The sequence below is a fragment of the Pleurodeles waltl genome, chromosome 6, assembly GCF_031143425.1.
Source record: "Pleurodeles waltl isolate 20211129_DDA chromosome 6, aPleWal1.hap1.20221129, whole genome shotgun sequence".
NCBI lineage: Eukaryota > Metazoa > Chordata > Amphibia > Caudata > Salamandridae > Pleurodeles > Pleurodeles waltl.
The window spans coordinates 585,816,032-585,838,695 of NC_090445.1; the positions used below are offsets into that span (position 1 = coordinate 585,816,032).

General features: G+C 44.3%; 1 protein-coding gene across 8 annotated transcripts in view; it reads right to left on the reverse strand.

Moving 5' to 3' along the window:
- The window catches only part of ANKS1A (ankyrin repeat and sterile alpha motif domain containing 1A), an 823,551-nt gene that overhangs the window by 452,744 nt on the left and 348,143 nt on the right, over positions 1–22,664 (reverse strand). For all 8 annotated transcript variants that reach the window (XM_069238819.1, XM_069238817.1, XM_069238816.1 and 5 more), the window contains one exon: positions 3,272–3,373. In XM_069238819.1, coding sequence (XP_069094920.1) covers positions 3,272–3,373 — 102 coding nt within the window. The remainder of the gene's footprint in view (positions 1–3,271; positions 3,374–22,664) is intronic.

A 22,664-nucleotide genomic window follows, 5' to 3' on the forward strand; every position in this document is an offset into this window, starting at 1 on the left:
TGACAAGGACAGTGCCAAGCACTTTTGAGATTTGGCATTGATTAATCAATCAATCAATCAATCAATCACAATATTTATAGAGCGCACTACGTACCTGTTAGGGTTTCAAGGCGCTGAGGGGCGGGGGCAGGGGCTGCTGCTACTGGTCGAAGAGCCAGGTCTTGAGGAGTCTCCTGAAGGTGAGAAGGTCCTGGGTCTGTCGCAGGGCGGTCGGGAGGGCGTTCCAGGTCTTGGCGGCGAGATAGGAGAAGGATCTGCCGCCGGAGGTCTTGCGTTGGAAGCGGGGAACGATGGCGAGGGCGAGGTTGGCGGAGCGGAGTTGGCGGGAGGGGACGTAGAAGTTGAGTCTGTAGTTCAGGTAGGCTGGTCCGGCATTGTGGAGTGCCTTGTGAGCGTGGGTGAGGAGCTTGTAGGTGATCCTTTTGTCCACGGGGAGCCAGTGGAGATCCTTCAGGTGGTGGGAGATGTGGCATCGGCGGGGTACGTCGAGGACCAGTCGGGCGGAGGCGTTTTGGATGCGTTGGAGGCGACGGATGTCTTTAGCTGGGATGCCTGTGTAGAGTGCGTTGCCGTAGTCCAGTCTACTGCTGACGAGGGCCTGGGTCACAGTTTTTCTGGTTTTCGTTGGGATCCATTTGTAGATTCTACGTAGCATGCGGAGGGTGTTGTAGCAGGAGGAGGAAACTGCGTTGACCTGCTTGGACATGGTGAGGGCGGAGTCGAGGCCGAAGCCCAGGTTGCGTGCGTGGTTGGTTGGTGTTGGAGGAGGTCCCAGTGCGGTGGGCCACCAGGAGTCGTCCCAGGCCGAGGGGGTGCGTCCGAGGATGAGGACCTCCGTCTTGTCGGAGTTCAATTTCAGGCAGCTATTTCTCATCCATTCGGCGATGGACTTCATTCCTTCATGGAGGTTGGCTTTGGCGGTGTGTGGGTCTTTGGTGAGGGAGAGGATGAGCTGGGTGTCGTCGGCGTAGGAGAGAATGTTGAGGTTGTGCTGACGGGCCAGTTGTGCGAGGGGGGGGCCATGTAGACGTTGAACAGCGTCGGGCTTAGGGAGGAGCCTTGGGGTACGCCGCAGATGATGTTAGTGGCTTCGGAGCGGAAGGGAGGGAGTCGGACTCTCTGGGTTCTTCCGGAGAGGAAGGAGGAGATCCAGTTGAGGGCTTTTTTTGTATTCCGGCTTCGTGGAGGCGTGTTAGCAGGGTGTGGTGGCAGACTGTGTTGAAGGCTGCGGAGAGGTCCAGGAGGATGAGGGCTGATGTTTTGCCGTTGTCCATGTGCTGTCTGATGTCGTCTGTGGCGGCGAGGAGGGCAGTTTCGGTTCTGTGGTTGCGTCTGAAACCGGACTGGGAGGGGTCCAGGATGGAGTAGTCCTCGAGATGGTGGGTGAGCTGAGCGTTGACAATCTTCTCGATGACCTTCGCCGGGAAGGGGAGGAGGGAGATCGGGCGGAAGTTTTTGAGGTCGTTGGGGTCTGCCTTGGGTTTCTTGAGGAGGGCGTGGATTTCGGCGTGCTTCCAGCTTTCCGGGAAGGTTGCGGCTTCGAAGGATAAGTTGATGATCTTTCGGAGTTGGGGGGCGATGGTAGAGTTGGCTTTGTTGTAGACGTGATGGGGGCATGGGTCTGAGGGGGATCCTGAGTGGATGGAGTTCATGATCTTGCAGGTTTCCGAGTCGTCTACGTGGGTCCAGGCGGTCAGGCGGTTGGTGTAGGTGGAGCTGTCGGAGGTGGGGTCTGGCGGAGGCGTGGGTTGAGGCTGTCGTGGATGTCGGCTATCTTCTGATAGAAGTAGGTGGACAGGGCGTCGCAGAGTTCTTGGGAGGGTGGGATGTCGTTGGCGCTGCCGCTGGGGTTGTATAGCTCTTCTACGATGCAGAAGAGTTCCTTGTTGTCGTGTGCGTTGTTGTTCAGGCGTTCTGTGAAGTGGGAGCGTTTGGCGAGTCGGATTAGCTGGTGGTGCTTGCAGGTGGCTTCCTTGTGGGCTGTCAGGCTGTCTGGTGTGCGCTCGAGGAGCCATTTCTTCTTTAGTTTCTGGCAGGTGCGTTTGGAGGTGATGAGTTCGTCCATGAACCAGGCGGCTTTTTTCTTTCCTTGGTTGTCGGTGGGCTTTTTGAGAGGTGCGAGGGTGTTGGCGCAGTCGTTGATCCACTGTCGTAGGTTGGTGGCGGCGGTGTCTGGGTTGGTGGGGTCGGTAGGCGGGTTCTGGGCGAGGGTGCTGGTCAGTTGGTCTTCAGTGACTTTGCTCCAGCGGCGGTGAGGTGGTAGTTGGGTGCGGTGGTGTTTGGTGTGCTTCTTGAATGTGAAGTGGACGCAGTGGTGGTCGGTCCAGTGGAGTTCGGTGGTGTGGCTGAAGGTGACGTGGTTGCTTGCGGAGAAGATTGGATCGAGCGTGTGGCCGGCGATGTGGGTGGGTGTGTTGACCAGTTGTCTGAGGCCGAGGTTGGAGAGGTTGTCGATCAGAGAAGTGGTGTTGGCGTCGTTGTTGGATGTTTCTTTCCTACTGTTTCTGTGCTTTCTCCACCTCCCATTTACTTGTTTTGTCAACTTCAAATTCTGCAGGTGATTTTCTCATGACTAGGTGACAATTTTCGTGGTCCAGTCACCATGTCCTTATTAACTCCTTCCACACCATGTTTTCATTAAGGTTTCAAAAAATACACTGGCTACAATATATTGTTTTGGATAGTAGATTTTGAATACGTTTTTCTGATTTATATTCAGATTTGTAGAAATCACACTGACTTGTAATGGTCACAGGCATAAACCTTTCACAAATTATTTTTGAAAATGTCTCTTATCTTCTTTTCAATTTTCACCGCACTACCCATGTCACCTTGTCTAATTAGTGCCAAACCTCTATTTATGTCAAATACTTTGATATAGTTTTCATACAAATTGAGAATATTTTCACAGAACTTTATAAAATGCTTAACAATATCATATGTTACATTAAATTTGTTTGTTCCCAGTACATTTAGGATATCTAATGTCTTGTAGGTACTCACTGACTGAGCCACACCGTGTGCAAACTCATACAAAATACCCCTACGCAACCCCTTTTATCTAGTTTATACAAATGGGAGGCCTCAAGCAAGTGATAACACTCTAGACACCATTACAAGAGATGATGTGTGCACTATCTCCGGAGCCAAGAAAAGAGGCAATGCCTGCATAAACAAATATTACAAAGTGGATACATATGGCAATTTTGCAAACCCTCCGAAAGGCTCAGATTTTAACACAGATATGTCAGTGCGTCAGGGATTAACCTACCCTGGGCATTCCTTAACACAAACTCCACATTTGGCACAATGGGCGGTAGCGCAGAGGGGATCTTCTCTGCTTCTTTGGCACTTGCCTTTGAGGCGGTATATTCTGCAGGTTGGAAATAGAGAATTAAATTAAAACCAACATTAGGCATTTGGGCAAAAACGTTGCTTGAAGTTCACTGGTGATACAGATCAGACATTATCAACTGAAATACACAGACATAATCCTTCTCCAGCATTTCTTTGTTAAGAACAAGCACTGTGTGCAAGGACACAATAGGTTTGCCAAAAAAGAGGGTACATCAAAACTGTTTTTATCGGTAAAAAAAAAAAAAAAAAAACACATACACCAGGGTGCTCCAGCTGCACCCACTCAGGAGGCAGCTTCTACCCAGCTATCAGGGGATATTTTAACTATACAAGTGTAAGGCAATCTTTGAATCCTGCCAGTGCTCTACTGCATCAAGACCTCTCATTTAACATGAGAGCAATTTTGATGGCTGTAATTGCATCATGAATCATGCGTCATCTGCTTAGTTCTCCTGCTAATGCTGTGATTATTGGACTCTCCTGAATTGTAAGCACTTACTCAATCAGTGATATGGGGGCTTTTATGCACTGTTCTTTTTGCAACAAAAAAAAAAAGCAGCAACATAAGCTGCTGTATGCAACCGATTATCTGATAGCATTGTTTTCATTAAGCCGTTATTCAAAGCTCACATAGGGGGAGCTATGGTTATTTTTGCATATCCCACAGCAGTCTTAACTGTCCCTTTTAGATTTTGAAATGATTTCTTCATGTTACAATAATTGCAGAATTTCTACACACATCTATGTCACAGAGGCTACAAAATCACACTTCTGGGTATTCCTTGATTCAATATCATAGCAGCCATCATGCGAAAAACCCTCAAATTGTGCTTTTTTTTTTGTTTTGTTTTTGTTCTTTTTAAGAGATGATCCCTTTTTATGGAGATTATCAACATTAGAGAGCTATTGCTTCACTGAGAAAATGATTCCTCTCCAACTCTGGATCTAAATACTTGCTTGATACGAGTACAAGACCTTCACATCAATAAAGAGGCATGCAGGAGTGAGTCATACCTTGAAAGCAGTTTGGTCATCATGACAATCTAATATATAGCATGCATAAATTTTAACAGAAAGGATTAACACAATTCCACATGGCAGCTTTTTAAATGTGTGCCAACTGCATATTTCCCAGGATTTATACTGGCTAACCACCCCTCCTTTTGTGGAATGTTCTAAAAGACAACCATGAATAGAGTGGTTAGCCTTCCATTAAGAGAACCTACTAAACAAAATATATTCTCATTCTGGTTTGCTCAGGCAACAATCCAAAGGTCTGGGGATTTGACACACCACAATATTTTAAAGTAGTAAATCTATTTGCTGCAGGTTTCCACTTGCAGGTTTAATGGATTTACAAGAAACACACAAATTAAAAACACCCAAGTCTATGACGATCGTCAATCCATACATGTACATAACATATAACTAAAATGCCCATGAGTGAAAAATCTTTATGTTAAAAAATATTTAGAGTAAGTCACCTTCATTTTCCTTTTTCCACAAGTAAATTATTTTTCTGTAATTAAATCCATTTCCCAAACTCCCATATCAAGTGGTAATAGATTTTCGTCCCCCCACTAAGACATTTAAGCACACCTTTTTAGGGATCAGTGTTCCACAACTGAGATGGGAACAATTGGAAATTTAAGTGAATAACAACAAAGTTACAACTCAGTGGGCTTCTGACATACTTCCAAGAGTCACCCGTCCAGCCACCTCCAGTCCTAACCTTTACATATGACATCATGCAATCCATCTAAATAGGTAATTCCGAAGCATTAGATGAACAATTTTCTTTCATAAAAGCCAACTGTTCGCTATTCAGTGAGTCAGGATATGACATTTAGTTGACATGTCAAAATGCCAAAACATCTGTGAATACAATACTCTACATCTGAAGCTCTATAGGTTTAACAGCAGAAAACTGACAGTTTTTGCAACCTGGACAGGCTACATTAAATTATAAAGATTTGCAAAGATGACTGGCAAATACAAAAAACTACCTTTGTTTTGATTTCAGTACTCTTACCTCTTGATCTACTGCCTTGCCAACTGATTAACAACTGCCTCATGCTGCAGTCAAGACCAAAATGCTTCTCTAAAAAAACATTGCTTCTAATTTATTCTATTAAGATTTCTGGCATAGTCCTTTGATGCACGAGCCCTTTGCTACCCCTACACCTCACTGCCCCTGTGAAGTAACTCTGTTTTTTCCCTATTAAAAAGATTAAGCAGGGAATAAGTTCTGCAGGCATGGCTTGAGGGTAATGTAAAGAAGGGAGAATAAGGACTGAAGACTACCATGATTGCCAACAAGCTACTTTTATAATTCTACTCCGTCACTCTCCTTTGCCTCAGTATCATTTAGTTACTAATCTGAATTCAGAAGCTAAACAATTAGGATGGAGAAGGCAGGGCACGGTCAACCAGGCTTTAAGCAAATAACTTATGCCAAACGCCCCGGCTAAAAGATGTATAGTATCCACTTAGTAAAGCTTTCAAAAAGCATGCAGACTGGTCCACAACAAAGCCCTATAAACGTGTGCAGTGGGAAAGGGTCACTGGATGGCCAATCAGTACCTGTTTTGATCTGCTGGAATGTACAATGAGTCTTTCACAAACATGAACTCCTCTAATTCTGTGCACTTCTGTTCTGAGACACAAGAAGCTATTCTTCAAATAGTGACATTCACATTGTTTTGCCTTGGGAAAATCTACCATACATTTTGACAGGGTGTTAAGTGAATTTTAAAGTAGTATTTCTCTTCCGGTAGAACAGTCAAGAAAGCCTAGTGCCAGAACTCAAAGAGAGAAAGAATTATTTCATGACACAAGTGAAATTCTGTAAAGAGATTTAGACTTTCTGGAAGGACATCCATCAGGACAGCACTGCCTGCATAATGTAATCTTTCAAAGAAAGGTCACAATAATCCCTTTTTTTGCTGGCAAAGGTAATTTCTACATAATGGGCAGTCTTCCAATTCCGCAAATCCACAAAACAGAATCGCAGGTTTGCTTTCAGAAAGGTTAAGGCTAAATGTAAATTTCCTGAAAGAGACAGATCTTTAATAAAAGGTTAAAGATGTAAATGTTCATGAAAGCAATGTATCCTTACTGGGGAAATCAGGAGAAAACCAAATGGTGGACAGTCTATGTCTCCAGGAAGCAATTAAGATCCTTGTTCAATCCAAATAGGCAATACACCATAACACCTCTCTCAAGGAAGCTTTAAGTACAGAAAGTAATGAATTTGCTCTGATTGCATCCTAATGGATTCCTTTCTTATGTCACTCACAGTAGCAATAACTTGTCAAATATTCAAAGAGACAGAATGTAGGAAAGTAGACTCTTTCTGACATGGTTGCCCCCATTTCTTGCCTGGTGTCCTGCTAACCAGGACCCCAGTGTATGTGTCCTCTCTCCTATATATGGTTGGTAAGCATATCTTCCACCCCACAACTGGCTACTCAGGTACTCCTATAGGTCCCTGGTGTATGGTACTTAGGTACCAAGGCATTGGTACCCCAGGGGACCTTATTGGTTGCAGCATTTGAGCCCACGCATACTGTGACTACAGGTCTGCCATTGCAGCCTATGTGCAATGGTGCCTGCACCTTTCACCCCTGATATAACGGTTGCTTTATATCGCGGTCACTGCACATTGGCCCTATAAATCACCCTTAAGGTAGGCCCTTCAGCCCAGAGGCAGAGTGCATGGTTCTAAGTATGAGGATACCCTTGCTTGCGCAGAGGTACCTCTACAAACTCCATCTTCTGGGCTTTGTTAGTGCAGGGAAATCATTCTAAGCTATGTAGTGGACAATGGGCATTATATAATGTCCAACTACATAATGGTTTCTCCAAACCTGGTCATGTTTGGTTTCAAACATGTTGGAATCATACAACTACTCCGGTTCCAGTGTTAGTTACATGATACCATGTACTTTGGACATTCCTTAGAGGATCCCCCATGTCCGTCTGTCCAGCCTTGCAGGATCTGCGTGCAAGCCACTGCTGCCGCTAACTCCAGACACTATTCTGCCCTCCTGCTGCAGAGCTTAACTTTGGCAGTAGAACACAGAACAAAGGATTTTCTTTGGAGGAGAGGTGTTACCCCCACTCCTTTAGAAATAGGTGTCTCTGGGCTTGGGTGGGTGTACTCCTAAGTGCCACCAGACTCCTTTGAAGGGCACAGCGGCATCTCCACAACAACTGTCCAACAGCACAGCACCCACAATAAGGGTGAGCATTGCTCTCCAGCACACCCTGGACGCCTCCAGATGGTTTGGACTTGGTCCACACTTTCCACAGGTGCTCCTTGTCCAGAATCCATGCATGGGTTTCACCAACCTGGTCCACAGGTCACTTCAGCAGCTGAGGTCTCCGTTGACTTCAACAGAAGGTTTCGACGCAGCTTCACCTATATGCACCTGGGATCTCTGGTATAGGTACTCGACTTCTCTGGGTAACAACGGGAGGGGCACTCTTGAACCTCCCTTGTTCCAACGAGTTTCCTCAGAGTCCTCTGGGAATGGTCCTTTTCCTAAACGCAACATATCCAATGTAAACCTATGGGACACCAAACTCTAGGTAACACTCTGCACACGGGGTACTGGGGAATCCCTTCTATTTACCTTTGGTGTGCTAGTACTTCCCCACTCCTTAGGATTCTTGAGTGCCAGTCTCGGTATGCTGTGACTTTTCTAACCTATTTTTTTTAGTACATGGCACCCCCCCCATAGGGGCCCATATTATTATATGCTTTTACTTACCTGTTTCGAAGTATATTTTTGTGTGTTCATATCTCCAGTTAGGAGATAAATCAAAGTTAGTTTTAGTGCCTGTGTGTGTGAATAAATAATACTTTATTTTTCGAACACTGGTGTGGTTCTTTCTTGTGTGTAAATCATTGACTGACTATGTGGTAACTGCAATTGCTTTACACCCTCTCTGATAAGCCTTAGTTGCTCTCCATAGCTACCCCTTTCTGAGAACTCTGGTTATTGGAAAGTCTCTAACCCTATCACGAAGGATTGCCTGAACTCAATGCAGGGTGCGTCACCTACAGGTGTGCACCATAAACTGACCCAGCCTTCTACACTCATGCCGACCTTTCAGGACATCGCGTTCAGCAATGAACAGGATAGGTGAAGATTCAACCCCCTTTGTCGTGACAGCAGGTTTGAAACCAGAAGAAACGTGGCTGGCTAGTGAGACGAACATGCAAAGCAACTGATGAGGCTAAAAAATGGGGTGATCTGAATCAAGAAGTATTTGGGGTACCACATGATTTTAAAACTCCACTAAATAATGGGGGAAATAGTAAAAGAACACAAAAAACTACCATAGCCAGTCTCATTTGAGGTACTGAAGGCTGACAGTCTTTCTAGAGGTTCACTTCTTATGTCCACCAAAGAAAGAACTTAAGTATGAGACTGGGGAATTGCAGTTGTTACTGTGACTGAACGCAATAGACAGGTGCTGTTCAAGAGTCATCATCTGCATATGCCACAAGAGCCTCCGGAGCCACCAAGCCAATTCTGCAGTGCAAGGAGCAAAGGACTTGATGGTTTAGCCTAGGGCGAGCACTCACTTGTGGTATTCTAAGCAAGATGCACAAAAGAGTCTGATAATAGTATTATAAAATGAAGATTCTGTGACAGTACTAGCTGGTGTTTATTTTGATGCTTGAAATCTCCAAAGTGTGGATGTCTACCTGGAAGTTGATATTTACAAACCATTTTTCTAATTATATATCAGAAAATATTGTATTTCCTCAAAATGGTCTTGAGCACTCATAACAAACCCTCCACAGACACTCCTGATAGAGATTAGGTTAAAAAAAAGAAAACCTCTGATTAAAGTGATGAATATGTATGAAGTGCCTTTTCATTAATAAATGAAGAAGATATCTTGGAGATCACAGATGGCACTTAGTTTTGTTTATGCTGACCTTCATGATTTGAGTCAACACCACGAAATAGAAGAATTCCACAAGGAGAACTGTGTACAGTTTGTATAGATTCAGGACAATCTGGTGATGCGATATATAGGGTACAAGCAAATAACCAGTTTTTCTGGAATCATTTCAGTAGTTCCCAGAAGTAGTTTTTGAAATTCCTTCAGAGATAACCAAGACCATTTCTGAAAAAGGGTTTAAAGCACACTCCTTCTTGGCAATATTCTTCACCCACTGGTCTTTACAGTGAAGTGGTCAGTCTCACAACTGTGGATGCATGCTCATGGATGGTAGGAGGTGCTTCTTGTATTCTGAAAAGGAAAAAAAGTGTCTTATTTTGTTTTTATAGAGTTTTAAGCAAATGTTCTGGAGTATGTGGAATCGCTTTTCATTAAATAGGAGTTTAATGTTACATTTAACAGAGGCAATATTGCATGTTAACATGACCATTGTTTGTGCATAGAACATACTGAAAAGCTTGCCAGAAGTTTAGGGTCTAGATAGCAGGTTTGTTAAATTCTATTGTGGGCTTTGCATAACATTTTTCTCAGCTTTGAAAATTGTGTGCGCTTTTGTCTTTTCTGCCTTGTTCTGTAGATCTCATTTCCCCTCTTGGCAGCACCTCCCTTTTGCAGAGGCTGGGCAACTATAAATGGCATTGACCAGTTACATCAGTATCAGAGAATCTGACAATACAAAATTAGTAGCTTCTGTATATTACCTGAAAACTGAACTAAAGCACTGCACATAGTCCAGTGCAACTAGGAAACAAGAGCTAATGGTAATGCTAGTGGCTACATAGGTAGTAATGAGACCAATTAGGTATAGATGTTGATATATGACATGAGTGTATGTAAGGTTCTTGCTTCATTTTTTTCGATGAGTTTGTAATAATTATGGCAATAATTCTTACTCATCATTTGTAGAAGAGTACTTCATAATAAACAGCAAAGTACCAATACGATTTTGTGTTTCAAGGGTGTTCCACACTTCACCTGTTGGTAAGAGATTTTCTGGCAGGTCTGTCTGACTCCTAACACTCTACCCCGCATAACCATAATTCAGGAGAGGTGAGACACCTGCCAGTTCTTCTTTACTCTAAAAAGTTTGTAGCTTCTTTTTGGCGAGTTGGAAATCTACAAGGAGTGACACCAATAATTTCTGGGAAGAAAAAATTTACTTGGGTTTAAATTAAATCTGTTTTTTTCCAAGCTCTCTGTGTAGGAAGCTGGCCTGGTGTGTGGTGAGCACCTATGGTGTTATCAACTTATACCACACCCAGTTATCCCCTATTAGTGAGGTATAGACAGTGTATAGGAAACCAGGGCTCCCTAGAGGTAGCTGTGGATGAGCAGCCAAGACTTATCTAGCAGACATGCAAAGCTTATGCAACACCACTACAGTCACGCAGCACACACATAAAAGAACCGCTCAGTGTTACAAAAATAAAGGTACTTTACTATAGTAATAAAATTACTAGAATACTGTACAGGCAAATACTCCACTTGGAGGTGAGTAAACACTATTATACACATCAGAAGTCAGGGATTAGCACAGAAAGCAACAGCAAACAGTAAATTATTAGAAAATAAGGAAGACCGTAGGTGGAGACCAAACTATGTACTAAGTAAGTGGAGTGCGAACAGCAGTGCTGCAGGAACCACGTAGTTTTACAGGAGAGGAGATCCACGCAGCCGCACATTGTCGCAGTTGGTGCCTGCGGGTGCAGGGGAGTGACTCCTTCAATCCAAGAGAGATTTCTTATTGCTTCTTGTGCAGGCAGAAGACTTGTCGCCCTCAGAGGATGCACAGCCAGGGAAATATTGCAGTTGCTTGAAGGAGCCGGAGAAACAATGTTGCAGAGCAGAGTCGTCGCTGGAGTTGCAGACTGTCGGTCCCTGGATGGCCCAGTTGCAGTCCCGATGCCAGAAGATGAAGTAAATGATGCAGAGGAGCCCTGTTGGAATCTCGCACATTGAATCTTAAGACCATCCCTGGAGGGAGACCTTAAATAGCCTAGTAAGGGGGGCTGGTCACCTAGCAGGGTGACCATCTATCAGGAGGGGGCTGTGACATCACCTGCCTGACCTGGCCACTCAGATGCTCCCAGGAGCCTCTGCCCACCTTGGAGGAGCTCTGGGCACCACGTCTGGGGTAGTGATGGACAAGGGAGTGGTCACTCCCCTTTCCATTGTCCAGTTTCACACCAGAGCAGGGACCAGGGTCCCTGGACTGGTGCAAACTACTTTATGCAAGGAGAGCACCAAATGTGCCCTTCAAAGCATACCGGTGGCTTGGCGAGGCTACCCCTCCTAAGCCATGTAACACCTATTTCCAAAGGGAGATGGTGTTGCCTCCCTCTCAGATTTGCACTCTGCCCTCTGGGCTAGGAGGGCCTGCCACAGGGGTGACTTACAGTGCCCTGGTGCAGTGACCTGTAGTGAAAGGGTGCATGCACCTTTCCATACAGGCTGCAAAGGCAGGCCCTGCAGACACATTTTGTATGAGCTCCCAAGGGGGACAAAATACATGCTGCAGCCTATGAGGATCCCCTGGTGTCCCAATGCCCTGGGTACCTAGGTGCCATATACTAGGGACTTACATGGGGGCACCAGTATGCCAACTGTGTGGTGTGCTAAGTCCTAGGGAACCAGCTTTAGGGTTAGAGAGCACAGTCATTGGGGTCCTGGTTAGCAGGATCCCAGTGAACACAGTCAAAACACACTGACAGCAAGCAAAATGTGGGGGGTAACCATGCCAAAAAGAGGCTACTTTCCTACAGTCTGGATATCAATGCTGTACAGACTTATAAAGGCTGGTACAATCAGTTTTTGAGGAACCCTGGTAATATTCCTCAAACGTTCCACCATCATGATGGTTGTCTTGCACTTTAAACACTTTATTTATTTATCTAGAGATAGAGAATACAAACTTGTATCATCAAAAGATAATTTAATGAATTTGTCTCAAATAACCTTCTTTAAATAGAGAAAGGCATACACAAGCATGAAACCGTATGCACTTAGAACTTTTAATAGATCAGACTGTAGAGTCTGCCTTCAATATGTAGTAAGTACAAAATTTAAGATAAAGCAAACAACTTTTTATCTGTGTTGCACTAAAACCAAAATGGCATACAAGTCCATGGCTTTCATGTAACAGCACTGCTTTCCTCGTCTATTGATAGCTAGTTACAAAAGCCATTTCACACTTTTCTTAACTGTGGTTACTGTTTGTTAAAATATCGGTCTCTCTTTAAGTCTGCATGCTCCTTCCTGAAAGCAAGACTGAGTTAAAGGACCAGGTTCAGATGATCTGAAAGATCTACTTGATGAAGAGCTCTAACATGTCCTTTAGAATGATCAGTCCTGTAGTTTAGAGTTTATGGACATAGGGTGCCACCTTAAAATGTAATCTCTTATGCAATCGGCATAGGACTTCTGTAGTATAGGGATATCCAACGTAGATCCATTCATGCCAGATCTTCATGCTATTCATGTACGATACATTTCTGTACAACAATATAATGAAGCTCATTCACACAGTTTATGGGGATACTGAGAAGTTGGCAGGATTCAGCACTTGTGGACCAAAGTATAACAATCTTGGAGAAAGGTGATAGCCACTAATCAGAGGCAGGAAATTCTGCAACTATGTCGAAAATCTACCAGTACGGCAGGCTGCAATATGTCATGTATGGTGGTGAAAAATACAGACATAATACTTGTTGGCTGAAAGAAGTACATTCTTTTTCACTGTTGTAAGAATATAAGAATAGTTGTCACAGGGGCGTGACCAACTGCCAAGAGAGATGACCACTCTCTGAAGTGTCTCCCTTCACTCACTGCCACAAATGAAAGACATGCTCCCTTTGTCCTGCTGATGAGGCGATACTGGCAGTTTACTGGTAACTGCCCTGTGACAGTCCGCCGAGAGGCGAAGTAATGTGGTCTAAATGGCGAGACGACGCAGGGGCCCAGCATACACCTGTGGCGAGGTGTACATTCACAGCGATGGTGACGGCCTGGGAGGGGAATCACGTCAATCCTCCGCAAACAGAAGGTGAACAGACCCACCCGAGGCACTAAATCATGAACCTGCTGCCTCCAGTGGCGTGGAAAGGACCAACTGCCGAGGGAGAGGGACACACCCATTGGGGACCGGTGGTGAGTTGAAGGCAACCTTTCATTCCCCTTTGAATTACTTTGGTCTTAGCGGGAGACGGAGTGGGTGCTGCTCCGCCTATGCGCCTGCTGCAACACACCACTGCACAGACTGAACTTCCATGCAGGAGGCTCCTCGCTGCAACCCATCACACAGTGGAGCAGTGTTGTGGCCTTAGCCACGGGGACTCTGCTGCGGGGCCAGACCTCAGATGCCACATAACTAAAAGACCTGTAATGAAAAACTGGGAAAAAACTGCTGATCTAGTGTGGAAACAAGTCCTTAGTGCTGACAACAGGTGAGGATGAAGTCCTCCCTATGAAATGTAAGTGGCAGCAGGTGGCACTGGGAGCCCCTAATAACGATATAACTGTTTTCATCCTAGGGGGAGGACTCGGGCACTGGTTTAGCATGATATCAAGATGGAGACGCCATAAAGCGACAGTACATCTGACATTTTTTTTCTTACTATCTGCAAAGCACGATGTTCTGAGACAAGGCAGGGTAAGCAACTCTTGCTCAGATGCCTACCTGCCCTCTCGCCTTAACGTCTCTTGGCAAGCAAGCGCCCCCTGGGGGCGATTAGCAAATTATTGAAATCACCCACTTGGCAGCACTCTACCCTGGAGGGGATGAGGAAGTCTTTGCTTTCCACGCTACTGGAGAGGGGTTGTTAAACAGCACCTGGGTCTCCTACCACGGCAGGCCTCATCACTGAGAGGCAAAGGGGTGGTGAAAGGAATGCCGACGGGGCTAATTTGTTCCTCCCTAGCAGGCAGTGAGTACTGAGGCACCCCTCCCTTACATACCACTAAGAGCAATGGGTGAATAAAAACAGAGTAAACCCTTAAAGATGACCAGAATGAAGGGGACCCGCACTGCCCACCAGACCAGGCTAGATAAATATATCCTACCAAAAGACCAATGGCGGAGGGACAGCAGACTCTGGTGGTGCAGACTCCTATTTCAGAGGAGGTGCCCATATTAACATACATTATGGGAGCGATGCAGGGAGTTTGCACTGCCTTAGAAGGTAAAAGCGACTCATTCTCCAATGAGCTCACACTGGTACAAGAGGACCTCCACAACATGGGAGCATGGGTCAAAGGGGCACAGCACTCGATCAACGCCCCTAAAGTGGAAACTATGACTTTACAGACCCAGTTCAGGAAATTAAGTGCCACCACCAAATCCCTGGAAGCCAAACTTGAAGATTTCGAGGGAAGGTTCAGACTCAACAACGTCCGCACAACAGTAGATCCTGAAAAAGAACATGAGCCATTAGTTGATTTATTTGTGAACTCCTGAACTATTTCTCAGTCCAGGTTGCTCATTAGGACCCTGGTGCCCCACCACAGCCGGGTGCACCACTGAGCCCAATAACTGCGTGCATCTTTAACTACTGTGACCAAGACGTCATTCTACAAACCACCCGCAGTGAACAACTGGTCAAATATGCCAACTGTACTATCATCTTCTTTCAGGACTTTACTCTCCCAAGTTCCAAAACAACATTGCTCTTTCCTTGAAGTCAAAAAACCGTTGCAGTAGCATGAAATAAAGTATTCCATGATATTTCTGGAAAAATTACAAGTGTTGGCAGATGGAAAAACCTGTTTCTTCACCACTACTAAAGAGACTGGTTAGAAGGCTTGGGAGTGGTGGGGGGAGCTGAACCCTGTGCCCAGTCCAGAGACGAGAAACTGATTCTATGACTCCAGACAAGACACGGGAACTTGAGAACTAGTGACAATTACCTAAGCTTGATTTACCACGATGCCCACTGTGGGACTTCTCAATGGGACACTGGTTGACGCTGAGCCAACTTGTCGGCTCAAGGGAGTCCTTCTCTCTTGGTTCTAAAGCTGTCTGAGGCAGATAGTGACAGATGGGGCCCTGCGCACTCAAGCATCTAGAGAGCGCTCACCAGGTCATGGGACTAGACCATCCCAAATATAGAAAACATCTGTGGTAACATTTCTTCTTGTTATATGTGGGAGGCGGATGGAGGGCATTCTGGCGGGGACCGCAGTCTCCTTAAGTTGGAACCATGTTTTGGGGCAACAGGTGCTCTGCACAGTTGGTGGAGCAGATAGTTTCAAGTCTGCCATGCACGGAGGCAGGGAGGTGGGTGTTTTATTGGGGTTTTAGATGATCTGTTTGCTTGTTTTGTGGTAGGTATGTAGGTGACAAACTCTTAGAGGCGAAGTGATGGTCCAGGTTCGACACGCCTAAATTCCACCCACCGATCACCCTAAGTGAACATTGGGGCTTTACTGCGACACTGGCATGCAGTTCCCAAAGAAATACGGGATAGCCCTGCTAATTCCCCTGCACTTTCACACAGCCCAAAATACTGAAGGAAATTCTAATCACTGGCTGTTTTAGTCCTCTCCTAACAATCACTCCCTATGATTGACACATTGATGACTTCTATTTTCAAGATCCTCTTCTGGAACGTAAATGGGCTGGGAGATAAAATCAAAAGAGGAGTGGTATTACAGTACCTCAAGAGAAACTTACCAGACGTAATCCTCCTTCAGGAGACGTCGCCAGGAGAACAACTACCACACTCTTGATCAATGGGGCCATAAAATGGTTGCTCATGCAGGATACACAACTAGTTCTAGAAGGGTGGGCATACTCACCTGGAAATTGTTTCCATTTATCATACAGAAAATCTGGTCTGACACCCACAGGAGATGTGTAGCATTCACAGGAAACTGCAAAGGCAGCACACTTAACATTGTCTCACTCTATAAAGCCCCCTAACTTCACCATGCAGCCTTATCTGACCTGGGCACACTTCTACTGTGACTACCAGAGGGTAGATTGTTATTGGGAGGAGACTTTAATGCTGTTGGTTGCAAGGCTAATAATTGTTGGCCTCCTCATCACTCCGGGTTGGCACGCAACCCTCCGGCCAATTTTATAGCAGCATTTGGTCTTATCGACACTTGGCGCTTTTAACCCCACAGCACGCTAATACACATTTCATTCAGCAGCCCAAAGAAGTCTCTCGTGCATTGACTATTTGTTTACTCTGGCTCACCAACTTCCTTATTTTAGTGAGGTTCATCACAAAGGAATCTTAGACCACTCTCCAGTGTGGGTATCTTAAGGACTGGCGGACCGACGTCACTGCCGCAGAATGGTACTTAACCCTTGGTATCTCAACTGTGGGCCCCAATTGGCCTACCCATAGAGCTCTACAAACTTACAGCACCTAAAATAGCCCCCTATCTCTTGCATTTGTTCCTAGAGTGCAGGGAGCCCGGTACCCTTCCCAAAGACCAAAGATCAGCCAACATAGTCGTGATCCGTAAGGAAGGCAAACAGCCTAAAGCTGTGCCTTTTATAGGCCTATATAGTTGTTAAATGCAGAGGGGAAAATATTGGCAAAGCTACTGGCTACATGTCTGGTTCAAATGATTTGATCATTAGTTCACCCGGATCAATTTAGCTTAATGCCGGGTAGAAACACTTCACTAAATTTGCGACAGCTGCAAGGGGTTTTGAGTTGTGTGATGGAGCTACGACACAGTGGAATGGGCCTTTATGTATACAGTGTTAGAGAGAATGGGGTTTGATCCCGCTTTCTTTCCTGGCTGAAGCTCTTATGCTCTCATCCCCCGCTCTCGTAACGGTAAATGGAGGTACATCTACATTGTTCCAGGTCCGATGGGGGAGTAGGCAGGGCTGCCCACTCTTCCTCTTGATCTTCACTCATCTTAGAGCTACTTGCGGGCTGGATTAGAAGTGATCCCCTAATCGGAGGTCTGAGATAGACTGCAGACTGGGATGATATAATCTCCCTTTATGCAGAAGACATTTTGCTTTATGCTGCTGAACTAACCTTCATTCTGAACAGAATGAACCATATATTACATTGTTTCATCACTCTTCCGGTTATGCTGTAAACTGGAATAAATCCCTGAATTATACCTTTAATGGAAATGCCCCACACCTGCCTAGCGGTTGTGCTGCCAGAGTGGTCACAGAAGGTTTCCGCTACTTTGGAATCTTCATCACCCCAGACCCACACGTCTTCACACAAAATCTCAAACCACCACTTACAAGATTGCAGGCGGACGTCAAGCATCACAGAGCCTTGCCTCTGTCCCTCCTAGGAAAGGCTGCCTTATTTAAAATGGTGGCCCTGCCTAGTTTCTTATATGCACTTTAGAAATACACCTTATCCTATCCCATTGTCCTATTTTCAAGCAATAGAGGGTGCAACTCGTATACTCCTGTGGGATGGAGGCCACCCTGGAAAAGTCCTTCAGAAACTTACATGTGGCTGGTACAATGGCGGAATTTCCCTCCCTGGCATTAAAAAAAGATTTTAAAAAATTACTGGGCGGGGCAACTTACGGGCATTAATCAATGGGTCCACCTCCCAAAGGATGAACCATAATAGAGGATAGACAGGAGAAATATGCATCCTGGGGAATACCTTATGGAATGGCGAACCAAGCAACAAACCCTTACACAGCCCTACTGTGATCATGCACTCCCCACTAAGAGCTACAGGTTGGAAAGACAATTACACAGGCCACTTCCATGAGGGACTCCACAAAACTGGCTACGAAGAGAGGTTTTGATAAATGGGATTTAATAAGCCTGTCTAAAGTGGGTTATCTGTGGAAACGGGGAAATAATTTCATTTGCAGAGCTACAACGGAAATACCAATTGGCACCAACTGAAACCTATCGATCCTTACAGATCTGTCATGCCCTACAAAAGGTAGTACCAAGGGTTGAAGAATTCCCTGAATCTCCCCACTTGAAGATAAATTGCTAGATGATTACATTCCTGGACAGGCGATTTTGCTCACTTATCGCAAACTATTACACAACTCCCCTAGCACCTAAACCCATTTGCGAGAGAGCTAAGGGCGGGATCTTGAGGGCCTAGAGAATGATGAATGGTCCAAAGGTTTCGCATACCGTAGGGAAGTGGCCATACGCTCAATATTTTGCCTAGCACAGCTACAAATCCTCCACCAATGTTAATATTCATGTATAACAATGGCTAAAATGGGTAAAGCAGAGAATGCACCTGCCCGAGGTAGTGTGGTCATGAAGGAAAATTGTTTCATATGCTGTGGGAGTGTGCGATACTACAGCACTATTGGGAGGCTGTGACTACTTGCCTCAACAGCGTGTGTAAGGGCACCTTGGAACTATCAGTAAAATGGTGCCTCCTTAACGTCTGGGCTAAAAATGATCTCTCTTGTATGGACTGCCTCTGGCTGACGTTAGGGATAATAATGTCCAAACGGAATTTAAGCTCATGTGTGGAGGGCCACAACAACACCGCACCTGAACGAATGGAAGAGGGACATAAAATGGCATATGCAGGCTGAGAGGGCGGTATAGTAAAGTAGGGGTTGTCCTTACAAATGGACTGAAATATGGGGGAAATGGAATGTATATCAGGGGAACTGTGTACTCCTATTGGGAGCATTGCTTGAGCTGTTCTGTAACAATGAACACCTGGAATTTGTTGCTGCTTCTCAAATATGCTGAAAGGACACTTGGAGGGCTGACGGATTCCACAATACAGCTGAGATTCTGTTGCTATATATCAGTATCTGAACATAATGATATATACTGTCTATTGTCCCTGCAGCTTTGCTGGTTTTGTAATCAATAAACAGATCTTAAAATTAAAAAAGAGTAGTTGCGACTTTTGGGTGACGCCAAAGTAAATGAAGTGAACAAAACAGCCAAAGTCACCGGAAAATGAAAGTTGTTAATAAAAGAAGTAAATGAGTCAAGAACAGAGAAGACAATTAGTAAACTATGCAGTCAGCAAACACACTTGAGCTGAGAAGTTAGTAGGGGAGAGAAAAGTAAGGTAAATAGGCATCCTACTGATGTGGTAGGCAGTTACATTTTGCTTCCTTTAAGGGATGCCCTGCTGTCAGCAAGGAATGTGGTACACAGGGGGCCTTTGCCAAAGGTTGCAAGAATGGGAAAACTGATGCACTCTAGATTGGCATAGTTAGTGAAGTTAATAAACTTTTACAAGAGGCGTGCAATAACATGGGGAACATGGTTTAAGTGTAAGTAGTATATATAGAATTTCAGAAGATGACTATATTTGCCCTTTCCCATGTGTACTATCGTAAGCGTAGGTAAAAGTTTAGATCAGTATCACATTCCTTCATTATTAGGGACATATTCATTGAGGTGTTAAGTCAAGTGTTGGTTGAGTTGCAGGAGCTGAATGTTAAGGAAGTGTCAGTCTATAACAATTTCACTAAATTTAAAGGGTGTTTTCCATCAGAAGTAATGCACGGTTCAAGATATATGTGGCACGTAAGTGTGTCTGTATTTGAGTTGGGCTGGTACGATTAAAGTAGACTGGAAAGTAGTTTGAATTTCTGTCATCTCAAGCAAGTTGTGGCGGTAGAACAGGATTGGTGCAAATGGGTTGCGCAATTGTTTCCTAAGATGTCTTGTGGCACTTTAGGGGAAGATCACTGTTTTCAGCACATAACTGTTCTCAGGATAATTCCACTCCAGTCACACAGTACCTTAGCAAAGTGCTGATTAGTTTAAGGAAGGAGCTGCCACAGATATTTGAGGATATGGTTGTTAAGGACAATATAGAGGAAACGGAGTAGTTGTATCCGATAGTCTTATAAAAACAAAATGGCAAATAATGCTTGTCTGTAAACCTGACAGCCCTTAGCAGTTGGATCTGAAGTAACAATCACCCACTACAAAACATTAAAGAAATTATTTGCTTGTTGGAAGAAGCTGCAGTATTTCTCAAACCTGATTTCAAAAAAGAGTCATCTAGTAGAGCTTAAGCAGAATTCCAGGTCATTAACTACCTTCTTCACTTCTTTTGGTGTCTTCTAGATTAGGAGAAGGATGCTTAGTTTAACAATGGCCTCCACAATCTTTCAAAGAGAAATGGTCCGCCATTCAAGTTCTTGGATGTTTGCTTGCAATATCTTTGAGGATTACACCATTATTTGCACTAAAAGTGCTCAGTCTTATGCTGTAGTTCTGTAATTAATTGTATCTGAAATTGTTAAAGCTCATTTTTCCAAGGCAAATGCAGATTATATAGGCCACTATTTCCTCAGGTAGCACTCTTTTGAAAGATATATTAGTGGGTGCCATCAGAATAGCACCTGCACCAGACCAAAGTGGGTTGTGTGAGATTACGCTAAATTTGTAGAGGAGTTTGCTGGCAAGATAGAATCTTTTCGGGGATCGCATGCATAATGGTCAGGATGTTGTCTGGGGGTGAATGGTAGCAGGCAGCTTTTGTATCCATCAAGAATTCTAATGCAACTGCTCCCATGTTGAAACCATTTTTAGTTAATAAAGTCCGCAACATTTCTGTGTATTCCACCTCATCTGGATTGGGCAGTGTTCGCAAACAATGTACAGGGAACCTATCCTCGGGAAGGGTGGTGTCTGCAACAGCATCCATAGCCATTTATGTTCAAAGCTTCGGGAGCATCACTTTGAGATAATAGAAGTACCAGGTAAAAATAACCATAGCCGACTGCTTATATTTTCACCACAATATTATAACCAAAAGAAAAGGCAGGGAGGAGAAGAAAAGATTGATGTGGTCTCAGCAATCCATGATCTAATTAAACCATCACTTTTGCATATAATAGATTAGGAAAGAACTAGTACAGATGAAAAAGATGATACTATTAAAATCCTTAGGAAGTACATATCTAATGCTTGGCCCTCAATCAGATCCTTACAGGGTCAGTTGAGCTGTTACTTTCACGTGGCAGAATAACAGAAATGGGAAGGTAACCTCAACATTAGATATGACAAATGCATAACATCTGAGGGCATTGAAAATTATGAAAAAAAGAGGCCCCCAGTGACATATAGGTATGTATACTCTTAAGAACGTATTTAGAACAGGTGGCCAGACATGGGATAGGAAGGCTGATGCAAGGATCAGACAATGTGGATTGTGTGCGATGAAGAAGACTCTGTTCACCACCTGTTTGCCTGTGAATTCTGTTCAATGGCCTTGCAATGTCTTGCCTAGTTACAAAGTTTGCTTTAGTGTTGACAGACTATCATTCAAAATGGTAATAAGTCAATTATGAGGAAAGTTATACTATGAAAACTTAATGGATGCACTGTGCAAAGAGTGTTTCCTTTACTACCTGCCCGCAAACAATCAAGTACAAGTTGTGTCAAAGGAAATGAAGGCGCTTATCAATAACTACCACATCAATCTCATAACATCCTCTTTGTGTGTCTATAGTGCAAAGGAAAGCTTGATCGCTTTAATCGTTACCTGAAGAGCAAAGTCATATTAGATGGACAATCCTCATGCATAAACACATTAAGATAAGGATTATGGGTGTACAGAATGAGTCATCAGTCTATTACTGAAGTAAGTTCATTTTTCCTCCTCAGAGTTTAACATCACATGTGCACCCAAGGCGGTTGAAGGAGCACCTGCTGGATAACAAGTTTCCTTCCCCGAAGATGTCCAGGCATGTAAGTAAAAGTTAGTTCCAACAACTGATTTCAGTATAGCATGTCATGAGCACAGGTATCAGATCTGCAAACATGTTTAAGATCAAATTACCCCACTACAAATCGGCAAATTGCCTATTTCAGTGGCTAAAGTGAACAAAAGCAGCGCAAGGCTGACGACTGCTGGAACATGAGGTGGGTAGTCAAATTCTGTAAATTCTTCCAGGTCATAACTGAGGGAAAAGTGATGTAAAGCACTTTGTCCAGGATGATGGGGCACTGCAGATGAAGTGTAACTGGGCAGAGCGAAGGAGGTAATGAAACTGACCTCAAGTTTCCTCAAGTGATGGCCCTGGCATGGTTTGGAGATGATCTTAAAAAACTTGTATACCAAAGTGACAATGATGAATCCAATTCAGGGTAAAAACATTCAGCAGAGTGAGAAAAGCTTTATAGTGATTTTTACAGGACTGCCACTTTTTTCCTATCTTTTGATTTCTCTCTCTTCAGTGTTCCCTGTTCATTGATTCACTGTCCTTTCATGTCATTTCTAATGTTTTAACTGTTCAATGAAAGGACATATGATGAGGGCTTCAGAGAACTAGTTTTCCATTACCAAATTTTTTGCATGCCTTTTACTGCTTTCCCCTTTTCCTCCTGGAGAGGACGTCTTCAATTAGAAAATTGGAGAAAGGAA